This window comes from Coccidioides posadasii, chromosome 1, assembly GCF_018416015.2.
Source record: "Coccidioides posadasii str. Silveira chromosome 1, complete sequence".
NCBI lineage: Eukaryota > Fungi > Ascomycota > Eurotiomycetes > Onygenales > Onygenaceae > Coccidioides > Coccidioides posadasii.
In genome coordinates this window covers 4,734,229-4,750,654 of record NC_089407.1, presented here as the reverse complement: position 1 = coordinate 4,750,654, position 16,426 = coordinate 4,734,229, and the positions used below count along the sequence as shown (strand labels likewise).

Genomic DNA, 16,426 nt, shown 5'->3' with positions numbered 1-16,426 from the left:
TTAGGCTTGATGGGCTTCACTCCGGGCAGGCTACAGCGTGCTGCCTAACGCAGGTCACTCGGCTTGGTAAAAGTCATTGATTAACGATAGCAACCGTTCTTTTATACAGGGTATCATCAGAATCAAAAATCATTCACCTTCCCTCCCTAACGCCTGCCGATGCAACCACACGACTCCCTAGTCGTTGTCAGGTTCAGATTGCTCTTGTTCCCTTTTAAGCGCCCATTTCCCAGTAAAACCTTCGTCTTTAACCGGATCCTCTAAACTAATACCACGATTTTTGGCCCATTCAAGAACTTTGGATTTCTTGATGACCGCCACGCTCTCCTCGACCTCGTTGGCATTCTCGGAGGCAGCTCTCTTCCGTCTCGGCTTCAGCTGTTCCTCCGATGCAACCCCCATTGATTTTATGGCGGTTATGACGTCCTCAACCAGCATTCCAGTGGCTTTTCCAAGCTCCTCAACGGTTATTTGTTCTTGAGTAACTTTTTTCCTCTTCTTCGGCTTCGGTGTTGCGGGCTTTCCGTTCCCCCGCGGAAGGTCTCTTAGGAAGTACCTCGCAATTCGTTCCTCCCAGAATCTGATATAGCTCCGCTCTCCCATCTCACTGAGCGGACGCTCAGGGCCACCAATGGAGCCGATACCCCTTTCCCATTCCCAGGTACTGAGTTTGTAACTGATCCCCATAAGAAACTTCCCCAATTGATTGTGTTGGTACGGAGGAAATATGAGTATGCAGGCGAGGTTATTTGCATCCCAGGACATTTTCTCCTTCGAGAAGTAGCCTAAGATGTGATGAGCGTCCGGGTTGTCGGGGTCAATGTACACCAGCAGGTAGAAGAGAAACCCAGAGACATCGAAGCAGACCGATTTCTGGTCCAGAAATAGCTTCGCGAAGAGGGATAGGTTCTGCGCGAAGAGCTTGTAGTCCTCCCCGTCTACCTCCCACACCGAGTAGCCGTCATGGTGATAAATCTGGCTGCCTGGAGGAGAAGATCGCAGCTGGCAGGCTGGGAGATGGGCAGCGTACGCGGTCCTGTCACACGTGTACCGGAAGCACCAACCGCAGACATATAACGTGTCCGTGTCTTTGGCGACAAGCTCCTCCGGATACAGAGCCTCGTACCAGGTTTTGAAGAGGAGGCTCCCAAGAATGACCTGGTTGACTTTATGGCCAGTGGAAGGCGACTTTTGGGCTTGTCGCGATGAAGATCGAGGCATCATACAAGGATACGGAAGCGGATCTATGACAATTTTAAATGAGTAAGCGACAGCTATCAATGAAGATCACATTTTGGCGGCCAGGCATTGGACTGTTACGCGACTAGAGCTCTACGTACAGAGGGAGCTGGTTCCCCGCCTCGCGTCGGTCGGCACAGTATTTTCTGGTAATGGTGGAGCATCTCATTGGAGCTATAAAAATCACACACCGTCCAAAAGCACACGCCTCAAAGTCGCATCGTGGAGTGATCAATTGAGAGTGGCAACATGGACGTGCAAGCCGGCAGCTAACTTTTCGCTCTTCGAACATCGCAGACGCGGGAGGCGCCATGTGACTGCCGCAACGGGACTAGCGCGGCGTGGGGTGCCTTTCCCCGGGCCGATGACGAAGCAAAGCGCAGCCGGCGTCGTCTGGAGCTTGCGCTGCTCGAGCTCCCCTCCATCGCGACATTCCATCAATCCTGCTGCCTGTCCGCTGCTCCCAAGAGCCTGTGAGGTGGTCCTCAAGGCGACAGACAGGCATCGGCAAACGGTAACCTTTGAGCAAAGCCACCACTTGGTCCGGCTCCCTATTCTTCCGACGCCACCGGAACCCCCGTGTGGCCCGTGGCAGTCCTAGGCTGCCACTTTTCTGAGATTCCGCTGTCGCTTCTTTTAAGGAGGACAGAACCAAGCCTTTCCTCCAGAATTGACCATATCAAGTGCCTCCGGAGCTTGCATTCACCAATGTTGAAGCCTTTTCGCATTCGGGATCTTCTCGATCCTGTTTTTGATGACCAGGCTCACGCCGCAAGTTTGGGTGTGAAAGACAGCGAGGGCCATGATCGAACAGATCTTCATGCCGGCTGTGCCGACAATACTGTGCAAGAAGGGCACAGGCAATCAGTCCTTAGTCCACATCCGATCTATGACGGTGTCGTGGAGGTATCCAGGAGTGAGTACGATGAAACAATATCTAAATTCCCTGAAGCTCAGCTCCACTACATCGATGACGATGACGGCGAGAGAGTGACAGTCAGTCCAGCGATCCTTCCAAATTTGTTGCCTATGCTCACCTCCAATTTAGGTAGGATCGTCCTTTGAGCTCGCCCAACGGCTGGACGAACCACCAGCGGGAATATCCGCCCTACAGGTCATGTCTCCTCTTGGCCAGCTAGGGGGCTCCCCGATGCATATATTTGATATCAATAAATCAGCATCTTCTATTAAGACATGGAAGACGTTTCAGGCAAGAACCTCGTCGCGCGCTCGCGCATCACAGTCGCATATGTCTCCTCTACTTAACGTTTCTGAGACCCATGAAGCTCACGCCGTCCCACCCTCAAATTTCAATAATATACCGGATGATCCCCTTAAACGCTGGTTTGAGGCTTGCAATCCACCTAAGCTGCCGCCCGAGGACGCTCAAAAGGCTGAGGCTGCTTCAGAGAATAAGTCACCGCAAGATCAAGCTGAAGCGGCGTGTGGCTCTACATCTTCCTGCGGGTCTCTTACGGATGAGGGGAGGAAACAAGCTCAAGCTGCTGGTGCCAAGTTTCGAAAATCCCGGAATATCTGGTCCAAGTCCTCGTCCCCGCTTTTAGCTCCCACAGCTGCCCAGAATTTTTGGAGTTGCTATCAAGCGTCGCAGCCAAAGAGCGATGGTAAGGAGTTGTCTGAAAGAGAACCAAAGAATGCAGAATCCCCAATCGGAGAACAACCGCCATCGCTTCTCGCAGCATTTGAAGCTGAGCTCTCAAAGCTTGTCGAACAAAACACCGAATCTGAGGCAAATGTTGAAGCGAACACTGTCAAGTCAACTACAGAGCCTGCAATGAGCTCTACGCAAGAGACCCGGCAACCAGCCTCAGGCCCGAAACCAGAAGAACAGCCTGTTCCTAAAGCCGCTGAACTTGTCGGGCAAACGTTGCAGGCACTCTTGGGCACAATAGGACATCTTGCTTCAGAGTTGCGGTCTAGGCTCCCGGAAGTGGAGCAGCGATTATCCAGCGCCCAGCAGCAGGTCCCGGCACAAATTGAAGCCACGGTCCAAGAAGCCCTCAATGCGATGAGGATCCATGTCCAAAATCTTGCTAAGGCGGTGCAGGACGCTGCAGTCTCTACGAGAGAAGCGGCGGCTCGAAGTCGGCATGCTGAAATGTTAGCTGCTGCCCAAGCAGAGGGACTTCGTGGTCTTGCATCCGAACTTGGAGAGATGGGGAAAACCCTATTTTCTGCTTTCGAAACTGGGTTTTCAGTGAACAATGGAGCAAATACCCGGAAAACACATAATCCTTCTTCAGCCACGGAAGTGCCTAATGATTCAACACAATCCCAGGCCCATAAAGATGGTTCACCACAGCCGGATAGTAATGATAATGTTGCTTCAATCACGCAGAATACCCTCTCTAATATCGAGGCTTACTTCGATGCTGCTGAAACCCAATCTACTTCCCGTAATACTCTCTTCATTGGGGGCTTGAAGTCCACCACCAGAGAAGCCACGGTTCTGACTACCCTTATGAAGCATGGCTTCGTGGGCCGGGTCAAGCTACCCACGGATGCGACCACCGGAAGGCATGCTGGTTTTGGTTATATCCATTTCCCATCCAGCTATGCGGCTGCCGGTGCATTACAGGCTCTTGAGAATTCCGTCATTGATGACCAGGGTATCAATCTTGAATACAGCCAAGACGCACCCGCCGACAGACCCAGTGATTCTCCGTCGGCAAGGGTTTCTCCGCTAGAAGAGTCGAGTTCTGGGAATGCCGGTGCCTCTGACGTCCTCCTACATCCAACTCGCGACAATACTCCACATCGCCAGTCCAGGGGCGCAGACCAGATCGGGGGTCATGATTCCCAAAGGAGCTGTCCAAACGTAACCTTCGATGCCTCGAATAATGAAAATTCCCATTCCGCAAAAGTCCGACGTGCGAACTCTCTTGGTGCATTATCTTCAAAGCGGAGAAATCATGATAGCACCCAGGATGGTAATTCGCGGCCTGATCGTGTACGAACAGGCGATCACATCCTCCGCAGACGAACTGTATATGATAGAACTTCTAACCGCCGCCGCGAGCACACTCGCTCAGGCCCGGCCGATCCTCGCCCACCAACACTTGCAGATTCAGAGGATATAACCAGTGATTTCTCGACACGATATCCGCCTCTGTCTACGTTGCTTGGCCATCCAGCATTCTCTAGAAGTAATCCTGGCGGTCACGAATCTCGTCGAGATTCAGGGCAACACGATTCGGCCGACAGCATAAAAATCTCTAACCTTTTGCAACCCACAGGGGCCTCCAGTCAGCAGCCACCAACACAGGGCTCATCGGCAATGTCTACACACGAGCGAGGACCTTTACCGCCTCCAGTTCCAGACAAACTTCCTGGTTCCTGGCCTCGAGAGCAAAACAGAAATATCTCTGGTGCTGCACGCCAGGGATTTCCAGCACTTCACCGTCCCGATGTAAACGAGCCGCAAAACCTCACTAGGCCCAGATTATCAAGCCCGTTTACACCATTATTTGGACAGCGTCCCTCATCTCCCCACCCCCACCCCCATCCGCTGATTGCGAATGACAGATACCACCCTTACGCCACTCACGGACGCCCGCATTCATCGCATGCTCCGCCACTTGAACAAAGTTATAATACCCCGGGAAGCTTCCCACCTGAGCCCCAAGCGAGCACGTATTTGCCCAACAATCACAACCCTTTCAGCGATGCCTGGTCTCCAGTCCTGCACGAGGATATCAACGCCTGCGTCAACAATCTCGTCTCACTGGGGTACTCCGGCGAGAATCGAAGTACTGCAAGGCTCCGGGTATATGCCGAAGCTGCCCACGGTAATATCAATGAGGCAATTGAACTGATCGAAGAGGAGAGAAAGGCTTACGAACGGCGACCGACGCGCACTTGAGTCGTTTTCTTGTCTACATGGTTGTTCGGTGGAGGCGTTAGCCCAGGATAATTGCGAGTCCTTGTTGGCTTCCATGCGAATTTCTGGCCCATGATTTCTCTTTCGAATTTGTTTGCCATTTCAATGTATATGAGAACTTTTAGTTTTGCGATTCAATTCCGAGAATGTGGATTTTCCTCCAAGTAGATATCGTCGTGCCATATTTAAGTAGAGAGGTGATCATCATATTCTTTCACAACAACATAAGACTCCTGCTTTGCCCGCACGTTGCCCTTGCAGTTCCTCCAAGGTCGTCCACGAAACTCTATTCACGAAGTCAAACCCGCCAAGCCTGCGTGTGGATGGACCACGCCAAACAAGGTCGAACGCGCGCGAGGAGAAGCCAGTCGGGCGAGTCATGATTTTCTTTGAACCCTCGCTGCTCAATTGAAAGGCCAATTTAGCAATGCGGTCATGGCGGCGCTGCCTGTCAACCTCCACCCCGAAACTCAACTCCACACCCCCAGGTCCCCTTGCTCTGCGATGCGCCCAGCTGTTTGAAGCCTCCCAGCCTTCCCTGAGCGACAATACCTCCCTGGACCACCGCGAGGTGGTTATTCGAGGGCTGGTGCGATCGGTGCGTAAGCAGAAACACTGGGCGTTTGCAGAGATCTCGGACGGGTCGACGATTCAGCCTGTGCAGGCTATTTTGTCGCCGGAGCAAGCTGCGGAGTGAGTACCCTTTTTCTTTCGCGCGATCTTGTCCGGCTCAATTGAGCGTGGTTTGAGCTGCTGAGAATGGCTAATACTGGGGTGGGTTCGGTTTTAGTTTAACGACTGGAGGAGCTGTTGAGATATCCGGTGTTTGGACTCCGTCTCCCGGTAGAAATCAGAGCCATGAGTTAAAAGCTACTGATGTGAAGCTTGTTGGAGAAGCAGATCCTCAGGTTAGTCCATTCCTGTTTCTTTTTTTTTTTTTTTTTTTTTTTTTTTTTTTTGACAGGGTCTTGATAATCATTAACCGAACTACAGACATATCCAATCCAAAAGAAATACCACAGTCAAGACTTCCTCCGAACAATTCCCCATCTACGATTCAGAACTCCTTTCAACTCCCTCCTCTCCCGTTTCCGTTCAGAATGTATATACCAAGCTACGAACGTCTTTCACTCGCGCCCAGGTTTAAACTTCATCCAGGTCCAGCCGCCCCTAATCACGTCATCGGATTGTGAAGGCGCTGGTGAAGTTTTCAGAGTGAGCCCGCGCGAAGCCGCTGCTGAAGGCGAAGATGAAGAATACTTCCGCGCACCCAAATATCTCACCGTCTCCTCACAACTCCACCTGGAAGCTTATGCCGCGGACCTGGGCAATGTATGGACGCTGTCGCCTACGTTTCGCGCTGAGAAAAGTGATACGCCGAGACATTTAAGCGAGTTCTACATGCTTGAGGCGGAGTTGAATTTTGTGAACGATTTGGATGAATTGACAAAATTCGTGGAGTCGTTTATTCGCGAGTTGACGGAAAAACTATACAATACTCCCGTGGCACGAGAGCTCTTCACTGCGAAGCGATCAGGAGAATCCGGTCGAACGGTTGTCAATTCCGAGGTGACTGAGCGCTGGAAAGGCCTGATGGGTGCTGCTACGTGGCCGAGAATTACATACACGGAAGCGATTGAATTGTTGCAGAACGCGTCTATGAAATCGGACAAAGTAGAATTTAAGTCCTGTCCCTCGTGGCCTGCAGGAATCCAGGTCGAACACGAAAAACACCTAGTCTCTACTGTGGGCAACGGCGCACCGATCTTTATCACTGATTATCCGAAAGCCCTGAAGCCGTTTTATATGGCTCCTTCTGCCACGCAATCCACGGATCCGGAAAAAGAAACGGTAGCTTGCTTTGATCTCATCATGCCGAAAGTCTGTGAAGTTGTTGGTGGTTCTCTGCGTGAGCATAGATTAGAGAATCTGATCCAGAATATGCGTGAGCACGAGATGCTCAGGGCTCGACGTAATGAGGGCTCATCTGCTGCCTCCGATGACATGACGTATCCCTTCTTACGACCAGACGAAAACTTGGGCTCGCTCCGATGGTATGCCGACCTGAGACGATGGGGCAGTGCGCCCCATGGCGGGTTTGGACTTGGATTCGATAGGTTTTTGAGTTATTTAACGGGCGTGGGGAGTATCCGGGACGTTGTCCCCTTCCCAAGATACTTTGGAAAAGCCGATTGTTGAACGGCGTCCCTACGTTTTTCAACCCGAACTCCATGCCTAGATATGCCCCATGTTCCATAGTTATATATAGTAGAGTGTAAGATATGCGGTTAGAGAAAAAGGACAGAATATTATGCGGCCGGTTGTGCAGCTAGCAATCATCGATTCTTTGAACAGGTCATCCGTTTCAAGTATCTCTTCTCTGATTTCCTCGCTGTAGCATGTAGCCATGTCTTAGGATAACATGCAGGACCCCGTACACCCCACGAAGCGGCCAAATGCTCCAGAATAAACTCTTTATCCAAATGGCCCACGATTCTGCTAGGGCTCTCTGCTCTGCAGCGAAGTTGACGGTTACTTTATCATAAATGCTTGGGAGATGGTCAGCGTGGTATATGCTTCGAAGTTTATCATACGACTTCCGATCGTATATCGACCAGAATTCATCTTCGGTGTAGTAAGCATGTGCATATAAGCACTTCAATCCGTTCAACTCCTGAACCTTGTGCTCAATATCACGGTTTAATGCCACGAATTTCTCTCGATTTGGCGAGGCCGAGCACCAAACGCCAAAGTTTAGCAGCATCTTGCTGGGATTCAAACCCTGCTGCTGGCTTAGAGCCATCATGGACCAGGGACCGCGATGGTCTGCCAAAGAGATAGGGCACAACCAGAGGGGATAGCAACCTACAGCATGGTCTAAGTAGTCAAGTAAGTCTAGGGCATTCTCGTAAGGGACAGCCACGTCTTGCACGATGGATTGCATCGCGAGCCCACTCTTGTGAAGGGCGTGATACATGACTCGAGGACGCATAAAGCGGTCCAAAGCCCAGCGGGTAACACGGTTAAATGGGGTTATAAAGTATCGAAAGGCGAAGTAGCCACCCCAGAATGCTCCACGATCGTAGCGGAAGAGATAGTCGTTGATTGGAATAGCTTCCGAGACCGGCTGGTTACGCTGTCGTTTGTTGATTCTTTCTGCGTGGAGGTAGAACCAAGGATCTGTAGCACGGGTGAAATGCTGAATGGGTGAACCGTCTGCAGGATCATCCGACAGCCGTCCTACGCAAACGACTCCACGGTCCTTTGCAAAAAGGATGCCATCCAAATAATGGGTTGAGGGATCAGACCTAGCGGTTTTGAAAGCTTGGATCATTGTCTCCAAGCCATCTACGGGGCGATACTCGAGTTCCACGTATTTTCTCGCTTCAATTAACTTGAGTTCGAGAAGCGTGATGACACCCAATGTTCCGTAGGATGATGCGGCGCCATAGAGGAGGTCCGAGTTCTGTGTGCTCGAGGCACGGACGACTTCTCCATTACCCAGAACCATCTCAATCGCCATGATAGTTTGTTCGAAGAGCCCGTGTTTGAAGGAGCTGCTCTCCCCGGAAGTTCCAGAGAAGCCTCCGCCCACGGTGATTCCGGGGAACTCCATCACCACCGGAGGTATCAAGCCATGCTGCAGGGTGCATTCGACCAACTTGTCCATGGGTACATTAGGCTCCACCACAGCCAATTTCTCCTCTTTGTCAACGCGGAGGACGTTAGACAGCTTACTAACATCAACGGTGTTGTCCTCCCAGTGCTGGGACTGCCTGGTGCTGTTCGTGGAGCCATGGTAGATGCGAAACGGCCGATTGCTGGCGTGGAACTGCTTGACTCGCGAAGCGATAGCAGAAACTCTTTCTTCGTGCCGCTCCATCGGATTTCATGCGAGAGGGAGAGTGTTTATTCGGCCGGCAGATCGTCTAAGCTTCTCGTCTGGACGGAGCTAAGCAACTCACGACAGCCCGAACGCCAGGATAGCGTGGAGGAGACGTGGCGCCAGGATCTCAGCTTCGAACGGCTGCGAGTGGAGAGAGAGGGCTCTGGGGAACTTGGTCGCTCTGCTGCCGTCGAACCCTGTCGAGACCATGCTGCTGTCGGCGCAGAAGCACAGTTGTCGGTCGAGGGTCCGGGGCGGGGTCTCACTCGCGTTCTTCACCCCCCTGCACGAATGCGACTCGTACAGGCACCCGACGGTGAACTTGCCGCGAGCAGACGGGGTCCGGTTGGCACTGAGACCGACGGCGGAATAAACATCTACCATTTAAAATATAACGAAGCCCCATCGACGGTCGTGAGGGGTTGAACTCTCATCTTACTACCTACTTACTTCGTACTCCGCGTTCTGTCATGACTCTGCGGCACTCCACTCCGATCCTTGCCGCGATGGAGACGGCAGCACAGTTCGTTAAAAGACAGAGCAATACGAACAAATGCTTTTTGTAGCACAAGTCATCTCCATTTCCTGCAGCACGGCTTTATTTCTGGCCACCCCCTACATCGATGTCCCAGCCCCGTTAGATCTCGGTCCCTGACGGCTCTTGCTCTCGAGCAAACCCGTCCTGCTTGAGAATGCGTTGAGAGTCGAACAAGAGTTATCTCCGAATCTAGGGAAGCTAGTGACGACAGGCGACAGGGCATCCTGGTCCTTTTCGCTTGTTCTCCGCTTCCTCATGCAGCAGGTAGTATTCTTGGGTTGTGCTGATCTTCGGCCGACGCTTGCAGTCGGGGACGGACCTGACCTTGCCCTGAAAAAAGACCCATCGCCATGCAGCAGACAGCAAGGATCGTCGAACAAGCCGTAATTCCAGAGCTTGCGAACTAGAATATTACCTACGATGCTCTTCATCTTTGAGGGGCTACGTGGATTCCTATAAAAATAAGGTCGGCCCGACACCGTCCCCTATCAGTGTGCGTTTCCTAACCCTGTGCTCTGACAGGGCGACTTCTCTTTGGCGCAGTGCTTCATTGTCATTGAAGAAAAAGCATGCAGCTCCTGAAGCCCTCCGGCCGCCACGGGCGCCTGGCGGCCACTCTGACCAGCATCTTACTGGTCCTTCCCGCGAGCGCTGCGCCAGGCTACCGCCGCAGCGACCAGCAGCAAGATCGGAATGGACAAACTGACCCATTCGCCGTCCTCGACCCTCAAAACTGGGTCAACCCGGACAATATGACCTGGGACGATTGGCGAACTCCTCCTGGTACCAATTGGGCTGATCCGTCCAGAAAGGGCTCCGTTCGCAATTTCAACATCGCCCTCGTCACTGTCGACTACTCAGACAAGGAGTTCACCGTCACCAGGGAGCCTCATTCAGACCCCTTCGGCAATCCGCAACCGAGTGCGGCCAATATAAAGCGCGAAGATGTAACCGCATTCTACCGTGACTTCCTCAATAAGCCCGGCGAGCTCAACATGGGACATACCCTCCATGAGTACTGGATGGGCGATTCGGGCGGCCGTTACGGTGTTGATCTGACAGCGTTTGGTGTCTACCGGCTGCCCTTGCTGTCATATCAGTACGGAATTAGTGACAGAATGAACCTGGGCGCATGCCCAGTGGAAGGCGCATGTAACATCGAGATTCGTGGAGATGCGCTCCGTGCCTGGCGTGAGGATGTCGGTGACGAGAAAGCCGACTCCTTTGAGCTTGTTTTCATCCTTTCGGCTGGCCAGGACGAGTCTGCCACTTGGCAGGAATTTGGCGAAATGAAATTTCAAACACCAGAGGATGTCACCGATGAGTTCGGCCCCCCTAAGAATGGCAATGGATCACACACCAATTACGCGCGCACCCGATATGTTGAGTGGACATCATGGGCGTCCGCCTCAACAATCTGGCCTAACGCTGGCGACGGCTCATCCACGCAGGCTGAGAGCTCTGGCATGGGCACATTCGCACACGAACTCACGCACTTGCTCAATATTGGAGATAACTACAACAATCCGTACGGCAACCCGATTCGCCGCTCGTATACCGGACCGTGGTCAATGATGTCTCGAGGATCTTTCAACGGCCCTGGAGGACCACACTCTCGCTGGCAGGTACCACCAGTGCAGGGAAGCTCTATGGGGTCGCTGCACACTGTTCGTGACAAGGCTAAGCTTGGATTGGTCGACGATAAGAGTATTCTTCACGTGTCGCGCGAGGCGCTGGCCGACTCGGGCCTTATCGTTGCCCGTGTTACAGCCCGTGCGATAAACCCAGGGGAGTCGGAACTGATCGGTGTTCGCATCGTCATGGATGCAGACAACTCACCACATTGCGATATTGAAACTGACCCGTTCTGCGATGGCAACGACTACGATAACTACGAACTCGAAGTGATTGACCGCATGGGCGCCGACTCCTTCACTCCGGACTCCGGCGTCATGATCAGCAAGACCAGGACCGAGGCGTTCGGCGATTATCAGTGGACCATTGACGCGAACCCGCAGGATATTGAGCTCCTCGACTTCTATCGCCCAGACGGCACCCCGGTGATGATCACCATTGGCGACTACCGCCAGCTGGCTGACGCGCTCTTCCATGCTGGCACCCGTTCGGGCAGTGAGTACGAATATAAGGATGAAGCTAATCGCCTCCACTTCTATATCGTTGATATTCACCGCGACGAAGAGGGCGTTCTCTCATACACGGCTGCAGTCCGATCACTCGACCAGGGTAAAGACCCGCACAAGCACGGCGCCCGTCTCTCCCTGGGAAAACCCAAAACCGCCGGGGACAACAAACCAACCCGCGGGGGACTGACCTGCTCATTCAACCTCCGCAACACTGGCTCCTATTCATCCGACGCAGAAAAGGTGGAGCACCCACAGGATGTCTCGGGGTTCCTGAAGTCCGATGTGTACCGCCTCAAAGCTACAGTGAAGGGTGACGGCTGGAAGGTAGAGTTGCCAAACGCACTCGCCGCAGCTGAGTTTGGCGAGTCGACGACGGTCAACGTTGCTGTGGCCGCGGAATCATCCGCGTCCCTGATTGCGGTCGTCAAACTGACTGCCACGTCGGAGTCCGATCCGTCCGTCTCCGCGACCGGGCTCTGCTTTGTGAATAAACTTGTGAACTAAGAGGTAGTTAGGAAGGCGCAGCATTTAAAAAACGAAACCCATTTTTAAGAATATATTCTAGGCGTTCGCTTGATAATTTTGGTAAAGGCATCTTTTATATTGCCACTGTAAAAGGAAATCTGCCTGTCGTCGACGACGAAAGATATGTTCGCTCTGCCGATAGAAAGCGGAATAATACGGGAGAGAGAAGGGAGGAGAGGAAGGATAGGGCGAACATATTCTCCAACTGACAGAAACTCGATTTGGAAAATACAACGATATGTGTGGAGTAAATGTGAGAAGAACAATTAATGCAAATATTGGTATGACGCGAACGTAGCATATTTAATGAGGCGATCGTTTTTCAATTCCCTCCCAACACCGTCGAAACAACTCACTCCGAGGTTCAATATTTTGCCTATTTTCATCCACATGAAAATATTGGGCGAAGTCAACTGCAGCAGCGCCGTGAGCGTCGCCTAACTTCCTCCAGCGTCATCTTCGGTAACGCCGCTTGGGGATCACTTAAGAAGCTATAGTTAATACAGTAATCATCTCAACTCATGGAGTTATGAGTAGCGTGACCCAGCTGAAATTACGCACTCTGAACAAACGGGACTTGGACAAAAGTTGACCAGAGGAACGTGCGTCGAGTTTAATGAGCGAAATCGAATCGTCAATCAACTATCTCGTCGATCACCCAAACTCTCGTCAAGCTTCACCTCCTTGCGCGAAAATAATATAAGCATCACGAATGATCGCCCCCCTTGAGTTGGCGTTCTGGCTTTTGCTCCAGGTAATCCCCGTTCGTTGGGCCGGGACGCCACCAACAAGAAAAGCCAATACCCCGAGCATACTCCGTACTCGGAGTACGGAGTATGGGTCTCGCATACGAGGATCTCTGCGGCCTCGCTCAAGGAAGCAGTTGTGAGAATCAACAGCATTGGTAATACGTTATGTCTGCTGGCAATAACTGAACGGTAAAAATCGTGACCAATACCCCCGTAGTTAATCAGTGACAGTCTCCGCCGCGTTTTTGCAGATAGGCACAGCCTGCGAGCGGGAATCTTCGGGCATAGAATCCTCGGAATCAGACCCTTCTCTTTGCAAGCGCACAGACACATCATGAACAGCGAGCACTGCGGATCTATGGCAGTGTTCTTCCCAAGGAGCAGCAAAAGGCAGGCAGCGCGAGCATTCTCCGGAAATGGAGTACATACTGTACTCCGTTGATGCATTAACGGGAAAAAGCAACAAGATGGAGACTGCGAAAGTGGACCGCAACGTGGGTGCGGGGCTTAAGCCACAAGCTTGGCTGCTTTTCCTTGAAATTCGTCGCCAATTTCTGAGGTTCACGATGGGTGGGGTGACGTTGAACTTCCCCCCCCACTGTATACTCCGGGGCGCGAGAGTCCATTTCCTGCGTTGGCGGATTATGGGTTTGAATTGAGTTAGTGTCGCTCTGGGGTTGAAAATTTCTCAAATGGTCTTCTTTTTTATTATTTGCCGAGAAATCCTCCCACGAAGAGAAATTTTTCCCTTGGCCCTAATGAGTTTTGGGTTGGGTGTTTCTGTTGGATTCCGACGCATCCGACGAGATTTATCATAGGGGAGAAGAGATCGGGGATCCACTGGCGGATCGAAGGTTGAGTTGACCAATACAGCCCAACCGAAGATGAGATCAAAGGGCTAAATTTGATCGATCGTCCCGTTGCTGCAGGGGGGGGATTTCGTAATTAAACGGAAAACCTGATCCCTTCCGGGGAAGGTCGGTCACCAGTCTTCCATCCGTCCATCCATACTCTGTACATGAGGACGCCCTTGCAAAACAATTCCTGTTCGCACATGCCTGTCACCCTTTCGCACCCCATCACGGAAAGGATCCAGGCCCAGGCGTCAGGTATGCATAATCTAAACCTAATAAATAACCTTAATCCGTTCCCGCACAAATGAGTTGAAAATTACCACGCTCTCTCGCTTGGTTTCAATTTAAACTCTCAGCTGGAAGCGGCGGGGGGCTTGCCCCACACGCAAAAGAAGCATAAAATTGGCCCGCACGAAAAGAGATGCTCCATCCTGCGCAGGACTATATTTCTGTCGCCGCGATGCTGTGGAACGGGAAGCGGTGATTCTATTGGCAAATTTGGGTACAATACTAAACTGTGCGGCGACCAAAAAGCTTCCTGCGGTGGATCCAGCCTCTTGTTCGATATCTCGCTGGGCGTGATGCAGGAGCCTGGCTTGCCGGTCAGAATGCAGTGCGACATTCAAGGCAGCGGGCGCCCTCCTCCCTCTGTCTTCAGGTGCTGATGAGTCTTTTGCGGTCACCGTTCTGCTAGGGGAATTGTGTGCATATTTCCTTCCCTTCCGCCCCCCAAAAGAGTTTTGCCGTGCATCTGCGCCACGCTTGGCGATGGCACACCACAAGAGCCAAAAGCTTAGCACCTCTTCGACGGCGCGCCAAGACTGCATTCCCAGTTCACGCCAAGAGAGGACACGGACCACAGCCAAGTTTTCGGGCTTGGCGGCTTGGTTTCCTTGGCACCCCACCCCGTCGCCGATCCGCTCGAGGGCTGGACTTTCCCCTTTTCGGGCGGGAAAGCTTGGCTTGGAGCCTCACCGTCCCCACCTTTCCCGGGCGGAAATCCGTATACGCGCGCATCACGTTCCCCGTTCGCCTAGTGAACCATACAGAAAATTCTCTGAGGAGGCCCCGTCCGTCCAGCGTGCTTCGTACTCCACCATCAATGCTTATCCTCCCTTACGAGCTCCTCTGCACGTCGCCAAGCAGACAGGCGAGGAGTGGACGCAGGAAATGCTTGGACAAAATTTTAAAAAATGCGATGAGGTGAAATCCGGGCGCCTGGGAAGGAGTCGAGGATGTAAGTTGAGACGTGTTGAGTATGGTCAACCCATGTTGCAGCGCAGAAAGTATGTCACGGCCCGAACAGGATGCTATACTGATAGCAGAGGGAAGCGGCGCGAGTCAGGGCCGCTGTGCTGACAGTCGGATGTGAGGATGTTTCAAACTGTCCGACGGCTTGTCACATTCGAGCCAGGGTCTTGCGTTGGCCCGACTGAGTCGTCAGCCGCACAAAAGCCAATTCTCGCTCTCAAAAGGTTGTTGAAGTTTTGAGTTTGTTTGGAATCCGACTTGTCGGCGGTTTGGCAAGAAGTCTGGAAATGGTGGGACAGAGAAATGCTACGCCTGTCTGCTTGTCTGTCCGGCTACTATGGAGTACAGCGAGACTCAAAACTGATTTTATATGTAAAAGGAGACAGGTACTCCCTCCTTCATATAACTGTTTCACTCAACAGTTAACAAATACGGAGTACTCCGTACTCCGTTCTTGCTCGGGAGCTCATTTTGTGGGGAGGATCTAACTCCAGCGCGTGGTTTCTTCGGATGATACGATTCGCTGCATGATCTCGATGCTTGAGGGACTTTAATGTTAAGCAATGGACAAATGAAAAATTGTTGGAACATCCTTTCTATCCCAAATCACACCGATTGACTCATCGTTCGCAAAAACGGTTTGCCTCGTTAAGAGAACAAGAATACGAGTCGGTCACAGCTTCAAGACTTCGTACTCTCCTGTTTTAGCTCAGCCTGACAAGTACTTACATTCTCATCTGAAGATCTGGCTTTCCCCCAGATAATCCCTAGGCAAGGCGCTGGGTGTACGGAGTATCTTGTTACCAGCGGTCCAGAGTTCCTGTTCGCTGATTGGTGAAATTGATGGCAAGGGGCTGTTTTGAGTGTGCGCCTTTTCGGTCCCCAGATCAGTGCGTGGACTCACTTTCGACACGCAAGGTCCCCGAAAATCATAATGCCTTTGTGCGTAAGCGGAAGGGTTTTGTCATCTATGAGAAACCGTCGCTGTCTTGAGACTTGTACTGGATCATCGGTTGTGGGACGGCGAATACGGTTAAATATGTTGTCGTGTGCTTTTTTTCGTTCCAAGCAAGGGGTATACAATAATATGCAGGTTCACAAACGTTGTACGCCGTACGCCGTACGCGGATTAATCCTCCGGTTCTGACAAACCCCAACAGGGGGAGGGACAAAAAATTGGTTTGATGGCGAAGGAGAGGCCTGGCCAGGCCTGTCGGAGTTAGCCAAGAGTCAAAAGACATGGACAAGATTAATTTGCCGTGGCGCCTTTGTTCATCCACTTCAGTACTCCGTAGACACACGGCTGATTGGCAACCTTAATCCAACGGACACTCAGCCA

The 16,426-nt window shown here is 52.1% G+C and overlaps 5 protein-coding genes across 5 annotated transcripts; 3 read left to right on the top strand and 2 right to left on the bottom strand.

Annotated features, from left to right (window-relative positions):
* Window positions 1-57: 57 nt before the first annotated feature.
* D8B26_001325 (uncharacterized protein) lies at window positions 58-1,463 on the bottom strand. The gene is made up of 2 exons (XM_003065341.2): window positions 1,341-1,463; window positions 58-1,244 (listed from the first exon to the last, which is right to left on the bottom strand). Exon 2 carries the CDS (start codon window positions 1,222-1,224, stop codon window positions 178-180), a length of 1,047 nt encoding a protein of 348 aa, XP_003065387.1. The 5' UTR covers window positions 1,225-1,244; window positions 1,341-1,463; the 3' UTR covers window positions 58-177.
* Window positions 1,464-1,727: 264 nt separating this feature from the next.
* D8B26_001324 (uncharacterized protein) lies at window positions 1,728-5,304 on the top strand. The gene is made up of 2 exons (XM_003065340.2): window positions 1,728-2,235; window positions 2,288-5,304. The coding sequence occupies exons 1-2, from the start codon at window positions 1,948-1,950 to the stop codon at window positions 5,120-5,122; spliced, it is 3,123 nt and encodes a 1,040-aa protein (XP_003065386.2). The 5' UTR covers window positions 1,728-1,947; the 3' UTR covers window positions 5,123-5,304.
* Window positions 5,305-5,490: 186 nt separating this feature from the next.
* Window positions 5,491-7,421, top strand: SLM5 (asparaginyl-tRNA synthetase). The gene is made up of 3 exons (XM_003065339.2): window positions 5,491-5,833; window positions 5,931-6,048; window positions 6,134-7,421. Exons 1-3 carry the CDS (start codon window positions 5,568-5,570, stop codon window positions 7,337-7,339), a joined length of 1,590 nt encoding a protein of 529 aa, XP_003065385.1. The 5' UTR covers window positions 5,491-5,567; the 3' UTR covers window positions 7,340-7,421.
* On the bottom strand, window positions 7,413-9,023 carry D8B26_001322 (uncharacterized protein; the record flags this gene model as incomplete). The annotated part of the gene is made up of 1 exon (XM_003065338.2): window positions 7,413-9,023. The coding sequence occupies one exon, from the start codon at window positions 9,021-9,023 to the stop codon at window positions 7,506-7,508; it is 1,518 nt and encodes a 505-aa protein (XP_003065384.1). The 3' UTR covers window positions 7,413-7,505.
* A 1,110-nt stretch (window positions 9,024-10,133) lies between these two features.
* Window positions 10,134-13,382, top strand: D8B26_001321 (uncharacterized protein; the record flags this gene model as incomplete). Its single annotated transcript, XM_003065337.2, has 1 exon — window positions 10,134-13,382. One exon carries the CDS (start codon window positions 10,134-10,136, stop codon window positions 12,210-12,212), a length of 2,079 nt encoding a protein of 692 aa, XP_003065383.2. The 3' UTR covers window positions 12,213-13,382.
* Window positions 13,383-16,426: the final 3,044 nt, after the last annotated feature.